This window comes from Stegostoma tigrinum, chromosome 26, assembly GCF_030684315.1.
Source record: "Stegostoma tigrinum isolate sSteTig4 chromosome 26, sSteTig4.hap1, whole genome shotgun sequence".
NCBI classification, from domain to species: domain Eukaryota; kingdom Metazoa; phylum Chordata; class Chondrichthyes; order Orectolobiformes; family Stegostomatidae; genus Stegostoma; species Stegostoma tigrinum.
Window position 1 is genome coordinate 34,337,851 of NC_081379.1, and position 21,402 is coordinate 34,359,252.

The 21,402-nt window shown below is 43.0% G+C and overlaps 2 protein-coding genes across 5 annotated transcripts in view; one reads left to right on the plus strand and one right to left on the minus strand.

The window, feature by feature from the left end:
• spring1 (SREBF pathway regulator in golgi 1) overlaps positions 1-10,201 on the minus strand; it is a 106,194-nt gene extending 95,993 nt beyond the window's left edge. For all 3 annotated transcript variants that reach the window (XM_059655089.1, XM_048556292.1, XM_048556290.1), the window contains exon 1: positions 9,932-10,201. In XM_059655089.1, coding sequence (XP_059511072.1) covers positions 9,932-10,042 — 111 coding nt within the window. In that variant the 5' untranslated portion in view covers positions 10,043-10,201. The remainder of the gene's footprint in view (positions 1-9,931) is intronic.
• Positions 10,202-10,307: 106 nt separating this feature from the next.
• The window catches only part of rnft2 (ring finger protein, transmembrane 2), a 56,077-nt gene continuing 44,982 nt past the window's right edge, over positions 10,308-21,402 (plus strand). Inside the window, exons 1-3 of one of the 2 annotated variants that reach the window (XM_048556288.2) lie at positions 10,308-10,392; positions 11,054-11,135; positions 13,083-13,561. In XM_048556288.2, coding sequence (XP_048412245.1) covers positions 10,383-10,392; positions 11,054-11,135; positions 13,083-13,561 — 571 coding nt within the window. In that variant the 5' untranslated portion in view covers positions 10,308-10,382. The remainder of the gene's footprint in view (positions 10,393-11,053; positions 11,136-13,082; positions 13,562-21,402) is intronic. The other variant, XM_048556289.2, reaches the window with a different exon arrangement.

Sequence of the window (21,402 nt, forward strand, 5' to 3'; positions counted from 1 at the left end):
AGGAGCAGAGTGTCCTAGTATATAAGTCATAAAATGTCAGTGTGCAGGAATAGCAAGTAATTAGACCATAAGATGCAGGAGCAATCAAAGGTAATTCAGCCCATTGAGTTTGTAACATCATTCAATGAGATCATGGCTGATCTGAGTATCCTCAACTCCACTTGTCTGAATTTTCCCATAAGTGCCAACTCCCTTACTTATTAAAAATCTGTCTATCTCAACCTTGAATATACTTAATTGACACAACCTGAACAGATGTCTGTGGTAAAGAATTCCACATGTTCACCACCCTCAGAAAAGAAATTCTTCCTTATCTCTACCTTAAGAGGTTATGCCATCCCATCATAGACTCTCCCACAAGAGAAATTAACAAATATATAACTACCCTGTCAAGTCTCCCAAGAATCTTGTAACTTGAAGCAATCAGGTTGCCTCTCATTCTTCGACATCCAAAAAGTACAGCCCAATGAACTCAATCTCTCCTCATAATACTGTCTCTCCATGACTGGTGAACCTTCCATGGACTGCTTTCAATGCCAATACATCTTTCTTTAGATAAGGGGCCTAAAAGTGTTCAGAGTATTCTGACTGAGGTCTGACTAGTGATTTGTACAGTTTTATTAAACTCTCCTGGCTTTTCTACTCCATTTCCTTTGAAGTAATGGCCAACATTTCATTTACCATACCTGCTACCCACTGAACTTGCACGCTAGTTTTTTTTGATTTATGGACAAGGACTCTAAGTTTCTCTGTTCTGTAGCTTTCTGTCATCTTTCTCCATTTCAATAATATTCAGCAGTTCTATTCTTCTTGCTAAAGTTCATAACCTCATGCTTCCCCATATTATTTTCCATCAGCCATGCTTTTGCCCACTTGCTTAGCCTGCCTACATCTCTCTGCAGGTTTGTTGTGTCATCCTCATCACTTGCTTTTCCACCTACTTTTGTGTCACCTGCAAACTTGGCTATTCTACATTCACAATCCTTACCCCAGTTATTAATATATACATTGTAAATAATTGTGGCCCCAGCACGGATTCCTGTGGGGTTCAACTGCTTACACAAAGAAACATTAAAAAAAGGAGCACTAGTAGGCCCTTCAGCTCTTTGAGCTTGATTCACCATTCGATATGACATGGGTGATCAACAGCCAGCTTCTGCTTTTCACCCACATCCTTTGATTTCTTTAACCCCAAGTATTACATCTAAATCCTTCTTGAAATCATACAACATTTTGGCCTCAACTTCTTTCTGCACAGTGAATTCCACACCACTTTCTGGATGATGAAACTTTCCCTCATCTCAGTGGTAAATGGTTTGTAGGGTATCCTTAGGTTGTAACCCCTGGTTCTGGACTTCTCCATTAACAGGAACATCCTTCCTGTATTTAGCCTTTCCAGGACTCTAATTAGAACATAGAACATAGAACAGTACAGCACAGAACAGGCCCTTCAGCCCACAATGTTGTGCCGACCAATCTGATAGAATTTTACAGGTTTCAATGAGATTACCACTTCCCTCCCCTATTCTTTGGAACTCCAGTGAATATAACCCTAAAGATTCAATTTCTCTCATACGCTAGTCCTATGACTCAGTCTGATAAACATATGCTGTATTCCATCCATGATTTCTTAAGAGGAATGGTTGGACAAACTAGGTTTGTATCAGCTGGAGCTTGAAATATAAGAGACAACTTGATTTAAACATAGGTCTTGACAGGGTTGATGTGGAAATGATGTCAGCGCTTATGGAAGAATCTTGAACTAAGGGTCACCATTTCAAAATAAAGGGAGAGTCCATTTAAAACAGCGAAGATAATAATCTTTTTCTCACAAAACAGTCGTGAATCTTTGAAACTCCTTTTTTCAAAGACTGTATTTGCTAACACCAGCCAATGCAGGCTATGTGCTGCTTCAATTAGCGCATGCAAATTTAAGCAGTTCCAGGTGGATGGGGCCAGATACTTGAGGAGAAAAAAAGAGGGTAATGAGGCTCATGCACAGGTGTGGGTGGAGACAGGAGACAGGAGTACGGGAGGGAATAATAATCAGAAAACTGGAAGTGCAGGCTTTGCATATTATGTCACAAGTAAATTGTACATGATGAAGTATTGGGTCTAGAATTGCGTGCACACGTGTTTTTGAATAAGTATGTATGTGCAGTTCCCCACAGTTGTAGGTGGCAGCAAACACCACCTTCCTCAAAAGGTAGCGCAAGTTCAGTCTATGGATATTTATAAAACAGAGGTGGACAGACTTTAGATAAGCAATATAGTGAGAAGTTATTGGTAGGAGGGGGTGCAACACGCGGGAATGTGGAGTAATCAGATCAACAATACTCTTATTGAATGATGCAGTGAGCCTGAGTGGCTGAATGGCCTCCCATCGCTCCTAATTCCAATCTTTGTGTGACTGTATCTCTAGACTTTTTATTAAACAGTCCATGCATAAATAACAAAAACCTTAGATATACCCACCATCACACCTAACTGTAATCCTAGTCATAACATTTTAATTATAATAAATCAAAGGTAAATTGCAATTTTTGTCCAATTTAGCACTATTTTCCCTTAATGCTGCATAAATAGAAAAAAATTGAAGAATTTAACAAGAACGTTAAACAGCCCTATGATAAACCACCACCACTGAGCTATCTAGTCTACTAATTGTTTTGACAGAATGTAAAATTTTATACATCTATTACATATACAACAGATTATAAAATGCCAGTGTGAATAAATGACAATTTTAATTAAAAACCTTTGTTAAGCACTACAGATGATTAAAGAACTCATTGAGGGCTTTGGTTATTACCACAATTCATGTTTTCCATATGTTTGGGCATTCAATACATTAATTTTTGCAAGTAATTGTAATGAAAATACAAACCCAGTAGACAGATATTCTCACTTTTCTTGCCAAATTCTGCACTCATTGTCATTATTTTAGACATGGTAACTCCACTGGTACAGACGAGCTGCTGCATGTAAAGTATACATTTGCAAATATGCCATTCACTTTAAAATGGAAAGAATAATCTAATTATATTAGTTTTGAATTCAAATTAGGTGCAAATAAATCTAGTCAAGGCTAAACAACAGAATCAAAAGGATGGCATTGATCTCATTCCTTCTGTGAGTATCTGCTCAAGAACCAAATGTAACCAAAGGATTTGACGAGATGATGGAAGTGAAGACCACAATCTTAAAACAAGTGCTGCGGTTAGTCACTTTTGTACCATGTTTGGGTAAAGCAAGGCTCTTCAGCGGTCAAATCCTGGCTGCAGCTTCCGAGTAATCTCATGGGCATATTATTTGAAATAATTCATGGTCTTAAGTTGAAATGGATTTGGCTGCAATAGTTCCCATCCACCTGCAGCCTATCCTATTTCACTGACAGATGCCGAGCAACAACAGATGTGATATTCCCATTATCAACATCTGTAAGTCCATTTTTATCTCGAAAGATAACTCAGTTTGGCTGGAATATATTGAACTAAGTTACAGCTTTTATTTTGCGGTTTGCCAAGACTTAATGACTTCAACAGATTCAAACAGTTTTTGCAATGCAAATGCATTAGCCACTAAAATGTCTCCAAATGTTCATTAATATAACTTCAAGGTGAATGAATTAACTCTTCAGAGGCTCTCAATACCCAAACGTTAATGTAAAGTCTCCAACTTATTGAAAACAAAACATTAATATATTTGCCACCCCCTTGCCCGCATCCCACGACAAAAGTAAAGCACTCCAAATGCTGGAAATCAAATACAAATAGAAAATGCTAAATGTCCTCATCAGTAACGGTAGGGAAACAAAACAAATATTTCAGGTTGAGTACCATTCATTAGAAATGGAAAAAATTAGATTTCATGAAAGGTCATCCAACTTGAAATGTTAACTGTGTCTCTGCACAGATGCTACCTGATTTTCCATCATTTTCTGTTTTTATTTCACAGTCCTTCCAAGAGTTCTTTGGAAAGATCTGCTTGATACAATATGCATTGTATTTGGAAAAAAGAAATTTGAATTGATGTTTCTTTCACAGCTCTCAGTTAGATCACTATTTTGCAAACTTTGTAAGTAAATAGACTGTATGCTGTCAACCTGTCTATTTTGACTCATATATCCTTTTTATACTAATGTGTATTCAATATAAAAGTGACAATCACTCTTGAGCACTCTGAACTCTAAGTTAGATTATGGGTTCCAGTCCCACATTAGAGCATTGACACTTCAAAAAAAATCTTTATGGAACTGTTTCTAGTTTTGGGCACCTTGAAGACATGTGAAGTTTCTTTTCTTTTGCACTCAGTGATTGGATGGTTGATTGACTGTTGTTTATATAATGCAGACCGACACGCGGTACTGATGGAAGTCTGCTTTCTCAGGTCAACACCTAAGATTTGACAATGCTATTTGATAAAGATTGGGACCCAGTATAATCACAAATATTTAGCCTTCAATCAACATAGTTAAAAATAAAATAAATAGCCATAGATCTCATTGCTGATTGTAGGAGTTTATTATTCTCTTTCCCAACATATTATCAACAGCTGTTGTTTCGAACATAAAGAACACAAGAACCACGAGCAGGAGGAGGTCATCTGGCCCTCCTAGCCCAGTCTACCATTCAATAATATCATGGCGGATCTTTTTGTGGTCTCAGCTCCACTTACCCATCCTCTTCACTTAACCCTTAATCCTTTTTCTGTTCAAAAAAATCATCTAGTTAGCTTCAAAAACATTCAATGAGGAAGCCTTAACTACTTCACTGGACAGGGAATTCCACAGATTCACAACCCTATGGGTGAAGTGGCTCAATTCAATCCTAATCTGCTCTGCCTAATTTTGAGGCTATGCCTTATTGTTCTAGTTTCACCTGCCAGTGGAAACATTTCTCTCTGTTTAAATCTTGGTCGTGCCATGCACTGGACTACATTCTTTTATCATCCAGCAAAACAATTCAAAGCAAGCTCAGCCAAAGCTGAATAGGTAAAATCCTGATACAGCATTACACCAGATCCAATGAACTCACTCACTTCCACTAAGAACAAGTAAATCATACTGCTGTGGCCTGTAACGAAACTATTTATTCTCGTGAGCAAAGTTCTTCAGAAACACTGCTCAATCCCTATAGGCTACCAAACAGAACTCCACATTATTCAAACCTAACTGCAGCCATCCACAGGCAAACTGTTACCCTATTCTTGCAGCAAGAGTATCTCTTTAAAAAAAGGTTTTGCCACATAGTTAACCATATAATCAGTGAAGATGTTCCTAACCAGACGATTATTTATTTCCTTCTGACTGACATCAGCTATCGTCATGCATTGTTCTGCATATCCACATCTGAAATATTGCTTCTCATCAAATTTTGCTTATGGCTCATGAATTTTGAATCAAAATTGTCCATTTCTACACAACACAACTCTGAATTCTAAAGTTCTGGATCATGGTTTCTGGCTCATTTATTCTCCACTTATACACAATCTCTCCTTAAAAGTCTGCCGGTACAGTGTGAAATATTTCTGAAGCCTATTGTAGGTTTTCTCAGTTACCTGTGATGTTCTACTAGTATCCCATATTACACTTTCAAACATTTTCACCCATACAGAAATCATGCGTCATGGTATAATTAACAAACGCACACATAACCTCTTTCTTTTGTCTTTTGTTATGGTTGGATCGAGTGTCTGTGTTGGCATTTCAAAAAAATTCCTGATCGGCCTGTTCATAATTATGAGCGTCTCGAAGACAAGTGAAGTTTATTTTCTTTTGCACCCAATGATTGGATGGTAGTTACTGAATCTTGGAATTTGGCTAGTTGACTAGGTTGTTAATCAAACAGAATTAAAGTTGATCACTTCGAATCATAGAATCCCTAAAGTGCAAACAGAGGCTGTTCAGCTTATCAAATCTGCACCGATCGTCCAAGGAGCATCTCACAGAGCCACAACCCTAACTCCCTGTTCTATCCCGAAAACCCCAAAATTTCCCATGGCTACTTTACTTAGCCTACACACCCCTGGACAATACAGGGCACTTTAGCAGGGCCAATCCACCTAACTTGCATATCTTTAGACTGTGGGAAGAAACCCACACAGGAAAAGGAGAATGTGTCACCCAAGAATGGAATCAAACTTGGGTCCTTAACGCTGTGAGACAGCAGTGCTAAACAATGTGCCACTGTGCCGCCACCTCTTCTTTTTCCCCTCTCAGAAACATCCCTACACAACAAAAACCTGCATTTATGTTGGGTTGCTTGGAAACGTCCAAGCAAGCTTCAGGGGCGAATAATGAGGTAAAAATCAAAGCCACACTAAAGGTGATATTAGGAAGGTGACCAAAGCCTGATCAAAGCATTGGTGAGTTTTAAGGTGGCTCTTGAGGAGGGCGAGCAAGTGAAAGAGAGAGGGAGTGGGGGAGGAAGAGAGAGAGAGACGCAGAGAGAGAGACAGAGAGAGAGAGACAGAGAGAGAGAGACAGAGAGAGAGAGACAGAGAGAGAGAGACAGAGAGAGAGAGAGACAGAGACAGAGACAGAACACACGAGAGCGCAACAGCAAGAACGAGACAGAGAGCAAGAAAGAGACAGAGAGATAAAAAGGTAATGACAGCAAGAGCAAGAGAGAGAGGAGAGAGAGCAAGAGCGAGCACGAGAGCAAGCACAATGTAGATTAATGACTTCCAAAGCACACAAACAGCTGAAGGCACAATTGTCACTTGTGGGGCAGAGACTAAGTGGGGCACAAGAGACCAAAGTCAATTTAAGTATGAAGTGCAGTCACTGTTTTTTAGCTGAATGTACTAAGTACATTGCACTTGGTAAGTTATCACCACTGTAGCTCTGGAAAGAGTATTTATTCGGTTATCAGAAAAATTCTGAGCTGTTTGATATGCTCTAATATTCACTTTCCTACAGGGACAATGTGAGGCTTGAGAAAGATAAGATTTATTGAATGTCTACCCCAGGACCAAATAGCCAGCATCAAGCTAGAAGGAGAACAATCAGACATGCTCCAAGTGGAGAGGCATTCAACAAGGTTGTGTACAATTCACAAGATTATTTGATTTGCATTCAGAAAACTATGTCTGTGGTAAAAATTGGAGGCAAGCATTACTTTGAAGGAAAATCAGAACACAGTCTGTAAAATATCATTGCTCCAGAAAAATCTGCAAGTTTAGAATGTGGTTTGAGTACAGGCACCAAAAAGACAAAAACACAGCAGATAGAAGGAATATATTATAACGAATACAATGAGGATTGAACTGAGTGGTGTCACACTACAAGTGGATATGTTTGGCTACCTAGGACAAATAGTCATAGGAGACAGCAGATGTGATACAGAAATTAGAAGATAGGCAGAGATAGTGAGAAATAATTTTATAAAGGTGAAGGATATGTTAACAGCAGGAAAGCTCAAAATTGCAACTAGCGATGATGCTGCATTTTATCCACTTTTCAGAAAAAAACCTTGACAACAAGTAAGCTGTGGAAGAAAATGCAGGTCTTCAAAGTGCAGATGCTGTGGCACATGGTACAATTCCACATACAGTCAAATAGAGGAGAGCAAAGGAATTCTAAAAGGTGATAAAGAAACAATCAGTATTTCAGTCATTTCATCAGTTCTCTTCTAGAGTGTCAAGCTGATAGCACAGATAGGAATGGGCCTCAACAAAGTTGGACAACAGATGTCAGAGCCATTGTGGACAAGCTACAATGAATGCTGATACAGCTGAGTATGGGACATCACGATAGCCAAAGTCATAGTTGTTGACGGTCAATCATCTCAGCTCCAGGACATCTCTGTATGAGTTCCTCAGGGTAGTGTCCTCGGACCAGCCATCTTCAGCTGCTTCCTCAATGACCTTCCCTCCAACATAAGGTCAGAAGTGAAGATGTTCGCTGATGACTGCACAATGTTCAACACCATTCGTGACTCCTCAGATACTGAAGCAATCTATGTTCACATGCAACAAGATATGGACAATATCCAGGCTTGGCCTGACAAGTGGCAAGTTACATTCGTGCCACACAAATGCCAGGCTATGACCATCACCAATAAGAGACAATTTAACCACCATCCCTTGGCATTGAATGGTGTACCATCACTGAATTCCCCACAATCAACATCCTAAGGGTTATCATTGACCAGAAACTCAACTGGACTCAACGCATTAACACAGTGGCTACAAAAGCAGGCCAGAAGCTAGGAATACAGCAGTGAGTAACTTACCTCCTGACTCCTCAAAGCCTGCCTGAAATGCACAAGGCTCATGTCAGGAGCGTGATGGAATACTCCCCACTTGCCTGGATGAGTCCAGCCCCTCAAGAAGCTTGACATCATCCAGGACATAGCAGCCCCCTTGATTGGCACTACATCCACTACTCCCTCCACCACCGACTCTCAGAAGCAACAGTGTGTACTATCGACAAGATGCATTGCGGAAATTCACCAAAGATCCTCAGACAGCACCTTCCAAACCCACGACCACTTCCATCTAGAAGAACAAGTGCATCAGACGTATGGGAACGTCATCACGTCCAATTTCACCTGCAAGTCACTCACCATCTGGACTTGGAAATATACCGCCGTTCCTTCACTGTCATTTTAAAATCCAGGAACTCCCTCCCTAACAGCATTGTGGGTCAACCCACGGCAGGAGGACTGCAGCAGTTCAAGACAGCAGGAGGACTACAAGCAGCAGCAGCAGAATTCAAACACACCAAAAATTCATTTTCTAACAGATGAATAAACAACGCAGGACTCTTTTCATATTGTAATGGATTGTGGGGCTAGATTATTTCTCAAATTATGGTGTAGAACTTGTAACTCAACTCTTTGACCTGCAGCAAAACTAATTACACCTGCCCTATCAGACACTGCCCTGACTCTGTATTCAGTATACCTGGCATTCTATCTGTTGTCGGGCACAAGTCCTGAGGACATGTAGTGGGGCTAAAGGACACTGATGTTACCTTGAATCAGAGAACATTGATCTATTCCCAGATCAAGAGGACAGCAAGACACCCCTGAAGGCTGACTTTCCCCCAGAGACCAACCTGGCTCTGGGCACCATCTGGCCCCAGTCACCATCTGGCCCCAGTCAGAGACCTGCCTCTGGACAGTGAACAATCCTGAACACTGACCAGGCCCCAGACAGTGGCCAGTCACCTGGACAACAGAGTTATAGATATATGCAGCATGGAACCAGACTCTTTCATCTAACTCATCCATGCCAATCAGAAATCCTACATAAATCTAGTCCCATTTGCCAGCATTTGGTCCATATCACTCCAAACCCTTCCCATTCATATATCCATGCAGATGCCTTTTAAATGCAGTAATCATGCCAGCCTCCACAACTTCCTCTGGCAGCTCATTCCACACATGTACCAGCCTCTGCATGAAAATACTGCCCCTTAGGTCCCTTTCATATCTTTCCCCTCTCACCTTAAACCTATGCCCTCTAGTTTTGGACTCGCCCATCCCAGGGAAGAGACCTTTCATTTCTACCCTATTCATGCCCTCATGATTTTATCAACCTCCAAAAGTTCACCCCGCAGTGTCCAACACTCCAGGGAACACAGCCCTAATCTGTTCAGCATTTCCCTATAGGTCAAACCCGCCAACCCTCACAACATCCTTGTAAATGTTTTCTGAACTCTTTCTAGTTTCATAACACCTTTCCCATAGCAGGTAGACCAGAATTGAATGCAGTAACCCAACAGTGGCCTAACCAATGTTCTGTACAGTCGCAACATGACATACCAACTCCAAGACTCAATGAACCGACCCAGAAAGGCAAGCATCCCAAACACCTTTTACAGTATCCTGTCTACCCTCCACTCTACTTTCAAGGTACTACGAACCTGGACTCCAAGGTTTCTTTATTTAGCAGCAATGACCTGGCCCCCCCAGACACTGACCTGCCTCAGCGTGCTGCTCAGGAAGTAGATGAGTGAGAGGCCGAACACCACGGCGAGGACCCAGCGCTTCCTCAGCACCTTGCGCCACACCATAGAGAGACACTGCAGCATCGAGACTACACCGATCCGCGCTACCGGCCCCGATTCATGGCGGGTACAATCCCTCTACCCGAGGTGAGGTACCTCCCGAGCGGCTCTCCTCTGGGGCTGGCAGCCTGCCGATCGGTTTCCCTCAGCCGCTCGGTAAACAACGAGGAGGCGGAGCTCCCGCCCACCAGCCGGCTCGTTCTATGATTGGACAATTCCTGGCCGACCTCTCACATCTGTTGGACAGTAAGGCAGTCAATCCAACCGGCGACGTGCCCCTGACGTGCCGCGTCACGGATGTCAAAGGTCAAAGAAGTCAAAACAAAGGAGCGCCTGTCAGTCATGGTGAATGTGGCTGTAGAGAATGATTGGGGGTGAGCTTCAAACTCTAACTCCGATTGCAAAATAACGCGAGCAGAGAATTCTTATAAACCCAAGCCGCATACAATGTTAAGCAGTGTGTTTGCCGCCTTGCTTGGAAAATGCTCTAAAGAGTCATGTTATAATGGGCTGTAGATGGTGCAGCCGACTGGGCCTTGAGATTAAACAAATAGTAGTAGGACAAGCATCAAAAACAGAAATTGCTGGGGAATCTCAACAGGCCTGGCAGTTTCTGTGGGACGTTTCAGAAATTTAATGAGCTCTGATGAAGAGCTCAAAAGGTTAACCCTGCTTTCTTCCCACGGATGCTGCCAGATGTGTTGAGTTTCTTCTGCAATTTCTCCTTGTCTCTCTGTTTCAGATCTCCAGCATCCGCAGCTTATTGTTTTATTTAAGTGGGGCATCGATTTGATAAGCTTCTGGGATAGGCGGCCTGGGTTCAGGTCTCACTTGCTGCGGACACGTGTGATGAAATCTCTCTGGGCCAAGATGGCTTGGTCTGAGATTAAAATGATTCAATATTGTGCCACTTGATGACGTGATTTCTGAAACTGCTAAATTCGACCGCTAGTAACGTAATTGCTGGTCCTTATTCTGTTGTTTTTTTTCACTTTTTATGTATTAGTAAAAAATACAACTTTTCATTGCATTTAGATTTTTTTTTCCAATTTAAGAGGGATTGGAAGAAGATGCAGAGAAGGCATAGTAGCAATGCTGACAACATCCCACCAGAAAGGCAAGTGTCTGCACTTTGTGAAATCTGTGGTTTGTAGTGGGTGGGACAGGGCGGGTGTCAACATTATTAATGTCAGCCTTGAAAATATTTAGTAAATTCAAATGATTCTTTTATTCTGAAACTTGTTTTCACCACTTTGGCTATGTTTAGAAACTTCATTTGGAAGTGGAATCTTGGCATGACCCAGCTGAAACGGATGTTTTTAAAAAAAATTTAGAGGTTTTTGAACCGATGTTGGTTTGGCTCGGCTAATGTTTTTAACAACTTGCAAACTCAGTGACATAGAAGTCCTGCCAAATTCAATGGTAAGACTTCACTTTTAAGTTTTTCCCCATTTCCTGGTCTCCGTAAACACTGGTCACTTTAGGTGGCTAGAACGGAAACCCAGCACTGATGGGCCACAACGGGATGGTGAAGAGGTGAGGAGGAGAGTGAGATCATCATTTGACAGAGGTTGTTGGTTGTTGGGAGAATGAGGTCACTGGATGCTAGTGGGTCTGATCACAAGGAGGGAGACAATTATCATGGAGAGACTGGAAAAGAAAAATGACATCCTTTCAACGAACATGTGGCGCTGAAAATGCCCTTGCCTCTTGGAATGGATTGCTGTGGTAATGATAGGTCAGCTGTTAATATAAGGTAGTAATAGGTCAGCTGTTAAGATAAGGTAATGACCAAGAGACACAATAGGCAACTTGGAAAAAGCTCCTTTACCCAAAGAGTCATGAGAATATGGAACTGTGTATAATGAAGTATACACATATCATGGAACTGAGTATAATGAAGAAAAGATTGATGTAAATAGAATAGATGCACTTTAAGACAGTATTGATCAATCACTTAAGGGAATAATAGATTTAAACAGGGAAAGATGGAGATGCTTGAGTCTAGAAAGAGGCCTGCAGATAAAAAATGGCAAATGATGACACAGATCACAGACTGAGAAGTTTTGAGAAGAAAAAATTCTAGAATTGCATTTGAATCGTTAGAACAAAATATCTAAAAATTATATTATTTCTAGCAGTTTTTCTTCGGTCTTGTACCAAACTTCTAGCATCTTTCTTTTGGCTTTTATGTTATAGCGTGTTGTTCAAACAATGCATACCTCAGCAACAACCTTTGACTTTTGTCTTCTCTAGCAGTCAGAATTTATCGATTTTCCTGACCAATTATCCCATAATTTTTGAGTATTGCAATATATTTATGTGTATCATTATGGCCTAGACCAAACCACCTCAAAATATTCATAAGATAGTCTAAACCCAACCTTTTCTTATTTTAAAGATAAATACAAGATGTTGCATTCCAGATGCAAATTGATTGGTCAAATGACCAGACTTAAAGTAAAATACATGTTATTCATCTACTATAATTAAAATACAACAAAAGAAAGAAGGCATTGGAATAACAATTCTATTGGAAACCTTAACAGAACCATAGATGCGGTAGCTGTTGCTAATTAACCATTCTAATATAGTAACAACTCAAAGACCCACCCTTGGCAAAAGGCAGATTCAGAAAACAGATGTCTGACATGCAACTTCCTTAGCAGGCAGAAACCCCCCAGCTTTTGGCTGTAACAGAGAGGGAAAAATAGCTTCCACTTCTACAAGACCTCAACACCAACTGCTGAGGACTAACCATCCTGATTCTGTGGCAGTTTGACCAGTCCCATTCGGACTTCTTCTATTGTTCCAACCTTGTATTAGAACAAAATCCCAAGGGCTCACGAGATGTTTATTCTGGTGGTTCTAGTTGACTGCTTTGTCCCTCTGCTTAAAACCACTTCAGTAAAAAACCAGGTCAAAACAACCTCTTAAAGCCACAAGATTTTCACAGTATGTAAATATATATTATGTATGTGATACTAGTATTATTGCATTTTTAGACAAAAACATCTTTATTTTAGTACTCTTTGCAAACTTGATTATTTTTCTCTTTTTTTAGGACAAGAAGTCAGACAGTTGGTTCAGAGACGAGTGTGGATGAAAATGGCGTTTTTGAAGGACTCAAACCTGAAAACCCATCAGCTCAGCAGATGTTTTCCAGTTTGACAAGTATGCAATCGGGCCCAATAACTGCTGCTTCCTTCCAGTCTGGTCTAGTCTTGGGATCTTCACTCAGTGCTTCAGTTGGAAGTGGAGATGTGTTCATTCAGATGACACCACAGGAGGAGGGAGCTATTCGCACAGAGAATATGCAATATCATCATCGCCATCGGCATCATCATTATCACCACAGCCATCATCGTTCATCTCTGTTGCATGTTTCTGGTGATCGCCATGGCAACACGGAAGATGTCAATGATGACCCTGGAACTCCTGCCCCGGCGCTTTCGGAGCTCAAGGCCGCAGTCACCTGGCTTCAGAAAGGCCTTCCGTTCATCTTAATATTGCTGGCTAAAGTTTGCTTTCAACATAAGCTTGGTAGGGGTATCCATCTTCTAACTTGTTTCCTCATAACAATTTGACTGAGATACATATTCTTTAGCAGTTACTGGATTATTTAAAACACTGTGATAATCTTGTATTTATTCTTCTAACAAATGTTTTGGACTATCTGTGTTCACAGCAAGCAATTAGATTTTCTAGACATTTATTTCACTGAGCGTTGTCTACAGATACACCCTATTACAGCAAATGCTGAACAAACAATATCTTTAAGAGCAGCAGGTGATCTGTTTAGAGTCTGTAAAGTACATATAACTCATTTTTTATTTAAACCTGCTTCCTGTTAATCTGAGAACTCAGAATTTGTTAAATTATTCAGTTGAGATGCTTATGCATAAATCCTACCACCCTTGAAAATAGTAGGAATGTGCTTACGTGTGCTAATATTCTTAGTGGATTATAGTGACCCTCAAACCATTGGCAATGCAATTATGATATTGCAGCAGCACTTCTTTTAAAATCCCCATCCCATGTGGTGTGTCTTTGCCGGCCACACACAACCTATTCCTTTCATCTGAGGCACTTGCTCCCTGCGTGGATGAGGAACAGGGCTGCAGGAAGGATGAGTCAACTGACTAAGACACCATGGTCCAGGAGGCCATTCAGGAGGGGATGCTAAAGGACAGCTTGTAGTTGTAGGGGATTCCATTATCAGGGGGATAGACAGTATCCTTTGTGAGCAGGATAGAGAATCCCGCATGGTGTGTTGCCTGCCCAGAGCCAGGGTGCGAGACATCTCTGACCGGCTTGAGAGGATACACGGGGGGGGGGGGGGGGGGGGGGGGCAACGGGGGGGGGGGGGGGGGGGGGGGGGCAACGGGGGGGGGCGTGGCGGTGGGGGGGGGCAACGGGGGGGCGTGGCGGTGGGGGGGGGCGTGGTGGTGGGGGTGGAGGGGCGCAGGGGGGGGCGCGGTGGGGGTGGAGGGGCGCAGGGGGGGGCGCGGTGGGGGTGGAGGGGCGCAGGGGGGGCGCGGTGGGGGTGGAGGGGCGCGGGGGGGGCGCGGTGGGGGTGGAGGGGCGCAGGGGGGGGCGCGGTGGGGGTGGAGGGGCGCAGGGGGGGGCGCGGTGGGGGTGGAGGGGCGCGGTGGGGGGTGGGGGGGGGCGCAGCGGGGGCGGGGTCGGCGGTGGGGCGCGGGGGGAGGTGGTGGGTGGGGGGGGCGGCGGGGGCGCGGGCGGGAGGATCCAGTTGTTGTGGTCCACGTTGGTACCAACAACGTAGGCAGGATTAGGGAAAAAGACCTGTTTTGGGATTATGAAAAGCTAGGATCAAAACTTAAAAAAACAGGTCTTCAAGGGTCATAATCTCTGGACTGCTGGCTGAGCCACGTGCAAGTTGGTATAGGGAGGCGAGGATCAGGAGAGTAAACACATGGCTTAAAGAGTGGTGTAGGAAAGAGGGTTTCCTTTTCATGGGGCACTGGCATCAATTCTGGGACAGAAGGGATCTATACCGCTGGGATGGACTCCACCTGAACAGGGCCGGGCCCAGTGTTCTGGCAAAAAGGGTAAATAGGATGGTTAATAATAGGACAGGTTAATAGTCAGCAGGGGGGAAGGGAGAAGTGAGCATAAAGGGACAATGACAATTAATGTAAGGAAAAGCAGCAGGTTAGCAGGTGACAAGGAAGTTTCATCTCCATTGAAAATTAGGAAAAAAGTTAAAGGGAAGGAGACCTTGAGCTGTTAGTAACGGAGGTAATAGGACCCAAAAAGAAGGTGCAAAAACTGGCATAAGGGCACTTTATCTGAATGCTCAGAGAATTTGAAACAAGGTGAATGAGTTGACGGTGCAAATCATGGTAAATGGGTATGATTTGAGGTATACAAGATAATGAGAGGCATAGATAGAGTTGATAGCCAGAGACTATTTCCCAGGGCAGAAATGGCTAACACGAGGGGTCATAGTTTTAAGCTGGTTGGTGGAAAGTATAGAGGGGATGTCAGAGGCAGGTTCTTTACGCAGAGAGTTGTGAGAGCATGGAATGCGTTGCCAGCAGCAGTTGTGGAAGCAAGGTCATTGGGGTCATTTAAGAGACTGCTGGACATGTATATGGTCACAGAAATTTGAGGGTGCGTACATGAGGATCAATGTTCGGCACAACATTGTGGGCTGAAGGGCCTGTTCTGTGCTGTACTGTTCTATGTTCTATGTTCTATTTATTGGCCATTACAGAGACATGGTTACAGGATGGTCATGACTGGGAGTTAAATATCCAGGGGTATCAAACTGTTCGGAAGGACAGACAGGAAGGTAAGGGAGGTGCTGTTGCTCTGATTTTTAAGGATGATATCAGTGAGAGATGATATAGGTTCTACTGAACAAAACATTGAACCCATTTGGGAGGAAATTAGGAATAGCGGGGAAAAGCAGTCACTGATAGGTGTGGTCAGCGGGCCACCAGATAATGACATTGTGGTGGGGGGGTGCAATAAACATAGAAATAGCTAATGCATGTAAGAATGGTACAGCAATTATCATGGGGGATTTTAATCTACATTGATTGGTCAAACCAGGTCAGTCATGGCAGTGTTGAGGAGGGGTTCATAGAATGCATCTGTGATAATTTCCATTAACCATTTATAATGGAACCTATGAGGGAGCAAGCTATCCTCAATCTAGTCTTGTGTAGTGACACAGGAATAATTAATGGTCTCACAGTTAGGGATCATCTCGGAAGGACCGATCACAGTATTGTCGAATTTAAAATACAGATGGAGCGTGAGAATGTTAAATCCAGTACCTATGTCCTGTGCTTAAACAAAGGAGACTGTGAAGGAATGAGGGAGGAGTTAGCTAAGGGAGAATGGGAGCAAAATCTTCATGGTGGGTCAATTGAGGAACAGTGGAGGACTTTCAAAACGATTTTTCAGTGCTCAGTGGAAGTATATTCCACTGATAAGGAAGAACTGTAGGAAAAGAGAGCTAGCCATGGATGTCTAAGGAAATAAAGGAAAGCATCAAATTGGAAAAAAACACATACAAAAAAAAAGTAGTGGGAAACGAGTAGACTGGGAAATCCTTAAAGGCCAACAGAAAGCCTCAAAAAAGTTTTATAAGAAAAGTAATATAGATTATGAGAGTAAACTAGCTCAGAATATAAAAACAGGCAGCAAAAGTTTCTATAAATATGTAAATCGTAAAAGAGTGGCGAAGGTAAACATTGGTCCTTTAGAGGATGAGAAGGCCAATTTAATAACTGGGAATGAGGAAATAGCCAAGACATTAAACAGTTATTTCGTGTCGGTCTTCACAGTGGAAGACACAAATAACATGCTGAAAACTAATGGCAAGAAGCTTGTAGCGGGTGAGACTTAGAAACTATCATCATCACTAAGGAGGTAGTGCTGGGCAAGCTAATGGGGCTAAAGGTAGGCAGGTCTCCTGGCCCTGGTGAAATGCATCCCAGGGTTATAAAAGAGGTGATGGGGGAAATAGCAAATGCACTAATAATTATTTACCAAAATTCACTGGACTCTGGAGTGGTTCCCGGAGATTGGAAGACAGCCAATGCGACACCATGTTTAGAAAAGGAAGTAGATGAAAAGTAGGTAACTATAGGCCAGTTAGCTTAACTTCGGTAGTGTGGAAAATGCTTGAATCTATCATTAGGAAAGAAACAGCAAGACTATTGGATATAAATTGTCCCATTGGGAACACCCAGCATGGGTTCCTAAAGGGTAGGTCATGTTTAACTAATTTGGTGGAATTCTTTGAGGACATTACTTGCATGGTGGACGACAAGGAACCTGTGGATGTGGTGTATCTGGATTTCCAGAGGCATTTGACAAGTGCCACATCAAAGGCTGCTACATAAGATCAAGTTGCACAGTATTGCAGGTAATGTATTGGCATGGATAGAGGATGGGTTGACCTGTAGAAAGCAAAGAGTAGGGGTAAATGGGGGTCTTCCTGGTTGACGGTCCGTGGCTAGTGGTGTGCTTCAGGGATCAGTGTTGGGGCCTAAATTGTTTAGAATTTACATAGATGATTTGGAGTTGGGGACTAAGTGTAGTGTGTCAAAATTTCCAGATGACACTGAGGTGAGTGGTAGAGCAAGGTGTACAGAAGACTCTGAAATTCTGCAGAGGGATATAAATAGTCTGAGTGAGTGGGCAAAGGTCTGGCAGATGGAGTACAATGTTGATAAGTGTGAGGTCATCCGTTTTTGGTAGGAATAACAGCAAAATGGTCTATGTTTTAAATGGTAAAATATTGCAGCACGCTGCTGTGCAGAAGGACATGGGAGTCCTTGTGCATAAATCGCTGAAGGTGGGATTGCAGGTGCAGTGGGTAATTTAAAAAGGCAACTGGAATTTTGTCTGTGATCAGAGATAATGGGAACTGCAGATGCTGGAGAATCCGAGATAACAAAGTGTGAAGCTGGATGAGCACAGCAGGCCAAGCAGCATCTTAGGAGCACAAAAGCTGATGTTTTGCCCCTGGACCCTTTCTGATGAAGGGTCTAGGCCCGAAACGTCAGCTTTTGTGCTCCTAAGATGCTGCTTGGCCTGCTGTGTTCATCCACCTTCACACTTTGTTCTCTGGAATTTTGTCTGTCATTGCTTGAGGGATGGAGTTTAAGAACAGTGAGCCTATGCTGCAGCTGTATAGCATCCTGGTGAGGCCACACCTGGAGTACTGTGTGCAGTGTTGGTCTCCTTACTTGAGAAGAGACATATTAGCACTGGAGGGGGTGCAGAGGAGATTCACTCGGTTGAATCCAGAGTTGAGAGGGTTGGATTATGAGGAGAGACTGAGTGGACTTGGATTATACTCATTGGAATTCAGAAGAATGAGGGGTGATCTTATAGAAACATATAAGATTATGAAGGGAATAGATAAGGTCGAGGCAGGGAGGTTGTTTCCGTTCGCAGGTGAAACTAGGACTAGAGGGCACCGCCTCAAAATAAACGGAAGCAGATGTAGGACTGAGGTCAGGAGGAACTTCTTCACCCAGAGGGTTGTGAATCTGTGGAATTCCCTTCCCAGTGAAGTCGTTGAAGCTACCTCGCTGAATGTTTTTAAGGCAAGGCTAGATAAATTTTTGAACAAAGAAATTAAGGCTGATGCTGAGTGGGCGGGTAAGTGGAGCTGAGTCTCAGAAAGATCAGCCTTGATCTTATTAAATGGCGGGGCAGGCTCGAGGGGCCAGATCCCTACTCCTGCTCCTCATTCTTATGTTCTTATATCATCTTATGTGGCAAGTTTTCAATCATCCATGATCATATTAGATGCTGGAGCAATCTTTATGGACTGAATAGCCTACTTCTGTTCCTATGTCATGTCCCCATCCCAATTATTTTCCTAATGTCATCTCCATCACACACTCCAGTGCTGATTTGCTTCCATATTATTTCATCAATCAAAACATTTTTTGTTGGACTTTTTACTGTTGTTTCTTGTCCTCCACAAAGTCATCCACATCCTTCTGTTGCTGTCACGGTCACTAATTAGTCCTCCTATGTTAATCCCTTTCCCACCTCCCTATTAATTCCTCAAGCTAGTATAAATTTGTTTTTGGGGTCTCCTTCCCTTTTGCTGTTCTTGACCAACCTCCCATCATTGTCTCCAGCAAAGTAAGCCTTTTTGAGGAGAGGTGGTGGGTGAAAGAATGTGTAGACAATTTTGATCTCTATTCCTGATACTTCCTCATTTTTCAATCTGTATTCTTGGGGAAGATGTGAAAGTGACTCCAATTTGTGGATGGATGGAGACAAAGGGGCAGGGGAAAGCTATAAAATTATTCAACATAAATGAAAATATAGTAATAGGGCTGTTTTGTGTTGAGTCAGCTCTGTGATTCCCCAATTATATACAGTCAGTATTTCGCTTATTCCAATTGCTCTAGGCTGCACACATGAAATCAAACACCTACCCTATCAGAAAATTCCAGACAGACAAAAACTGTCAGCTGAGTTTTCCTAAAATTTGGCCACGTCAATTTCAGGGAGTTTCTTCGGAAGTTTTCTCACAAAGATTTGTGGTGCTCACCTTATTAAGAATGCACTCCAAACTACCCACTCTTGTATGACTGTGGAACTCTACAGTAGCGAATATGCTCATTGCTTCCAGCACCTTTTGGTTTTCACAGTGTTTGCCCAGCTGTGCATCTGTTTAAATGCTGCAAGCCGCGCAAAGCTCATCACAGTTGCACACTGGAAAGAATTGCCCTGGAGGCGGTGGATAGAGGCAAGTTGACACTTCAGTTTACTGACACAGCACTAGAGATTCTGTGAATGGTGTGTGGGAAGAGGATAGCTGCTCTCTTTCCTCTAGATTGCCAGAGGAGGCAAAGGCACTAGACTTTGCTAGCTTGGTCTGAAGCTGCATCCCTGGTCAGTGCAGTGTCCATGCTCTGAAAGAACAGCCAGCAATGATGCAAGAAAGTTAAGGACCTCCTTCGCTCTGCAAGGCTAAATGCCACCATCGTTTCTCTGCTACTCCACACTTGCTCTAACTGCTATTGCTCACACCTCCCACCAAGGCTTACGATCTACCACTCTCACTAATACATGCAGCATCTTTCTTCAACTACTCTCATCCATCTCATCACTCAGTATACTAACCCTGCATGTAGTTTGCACTTCCTACTCTTCCGGGACACCGCCACCTTTCCAACATTCACCCCACCACTAACAGCCCTGCCACTTTACTCTCATTCAATCTCTGCCTTTGCCTCACTCCAGGAGGAAATAACGCACAACAGGGCAGAGAGGGGAAAGGTGGGTGATAGGTGTTTGACAATCATCAACTTACCCCTCCTTACAAGTAGAGAATGCTTGCCTTAGTAGGAAAGGATTTCTCATGTAGTGATGCCAAAACTTTCATTTCACACGCACAAAACAAGAGTCATTTATCAAGTGCAATACTGGTCTATGATAACTACCAGTGAATGTCTTGTTAACGTCCCCAAGTTCCTATCCCTATTTTGCATCATATTCCCTCTTTTGTCTTCTGTAGGCACGAGGAACATCCACACAATTTCCGCCCTGAAGACACTACCCCTCCAGTTATCATCTTCTCTTCCACCTCTTCGGCAAAAGCCGCAAGCACACAGGCTGTATCCTACATTCTCCATCAGCTCAGACACTGACACCTCGGTGGGTACTTTAGCTAAATAAGAATCAGGAGCACATGCTGGTGAGCACATCATTGCCTTGTCTCTGCAGCTGGCTAAGAAAGAAACACCCAGGTCTCTGGCAGTCAGAGGACTGCTGGAGATCAGGCATCTGCTTAGCCCTGAGCAAGAGAGGAGCCCATGGTGTCAGCCAGGAATAATGTCATTAAAGCTGCTGCAGCGGCCGCAGATAGGTTTGTCATAGGCACTTGGTTAACTGGATTGAAGGTTGGAGGAATCCACCAATACTGTCTGCGCAAAGTTGGCTCCAGTGTGGAGCCTCTGGCTGTCGCCACGGACAGGTTGGCAGCTGTCATGAAGAGTTGGTCCAACACACTTAATGTGTGCCAGATATACACACAGTCCAGCACTCAATCTCTCTTGCCTTGGTCTCAGTACCAGTGTCAAAGAAGCAAGATCATGAGGGACCCCAACTTCACATTAGGTGCGCCTTCATTATGTGGAGACGGACTGGGCCAGTAAGCACTCAACCAGAGCAAAAAGCGTGAACCGGGCCTCCAGAAATCTCCTCTCCAAAAGTACCTGGCCTCTTCACTTTCATCCTGATTGTGATGTTCAAATCAGGGAAAGTGAGCTTTTGTCTGACTATAGAACGTTATGTATGTCTGGCCCTTTAACCACCTGAAGGTCATCTACCAAAACTCCAAGGCCAACAGGCTGCACTATAAGCAGGCTCTC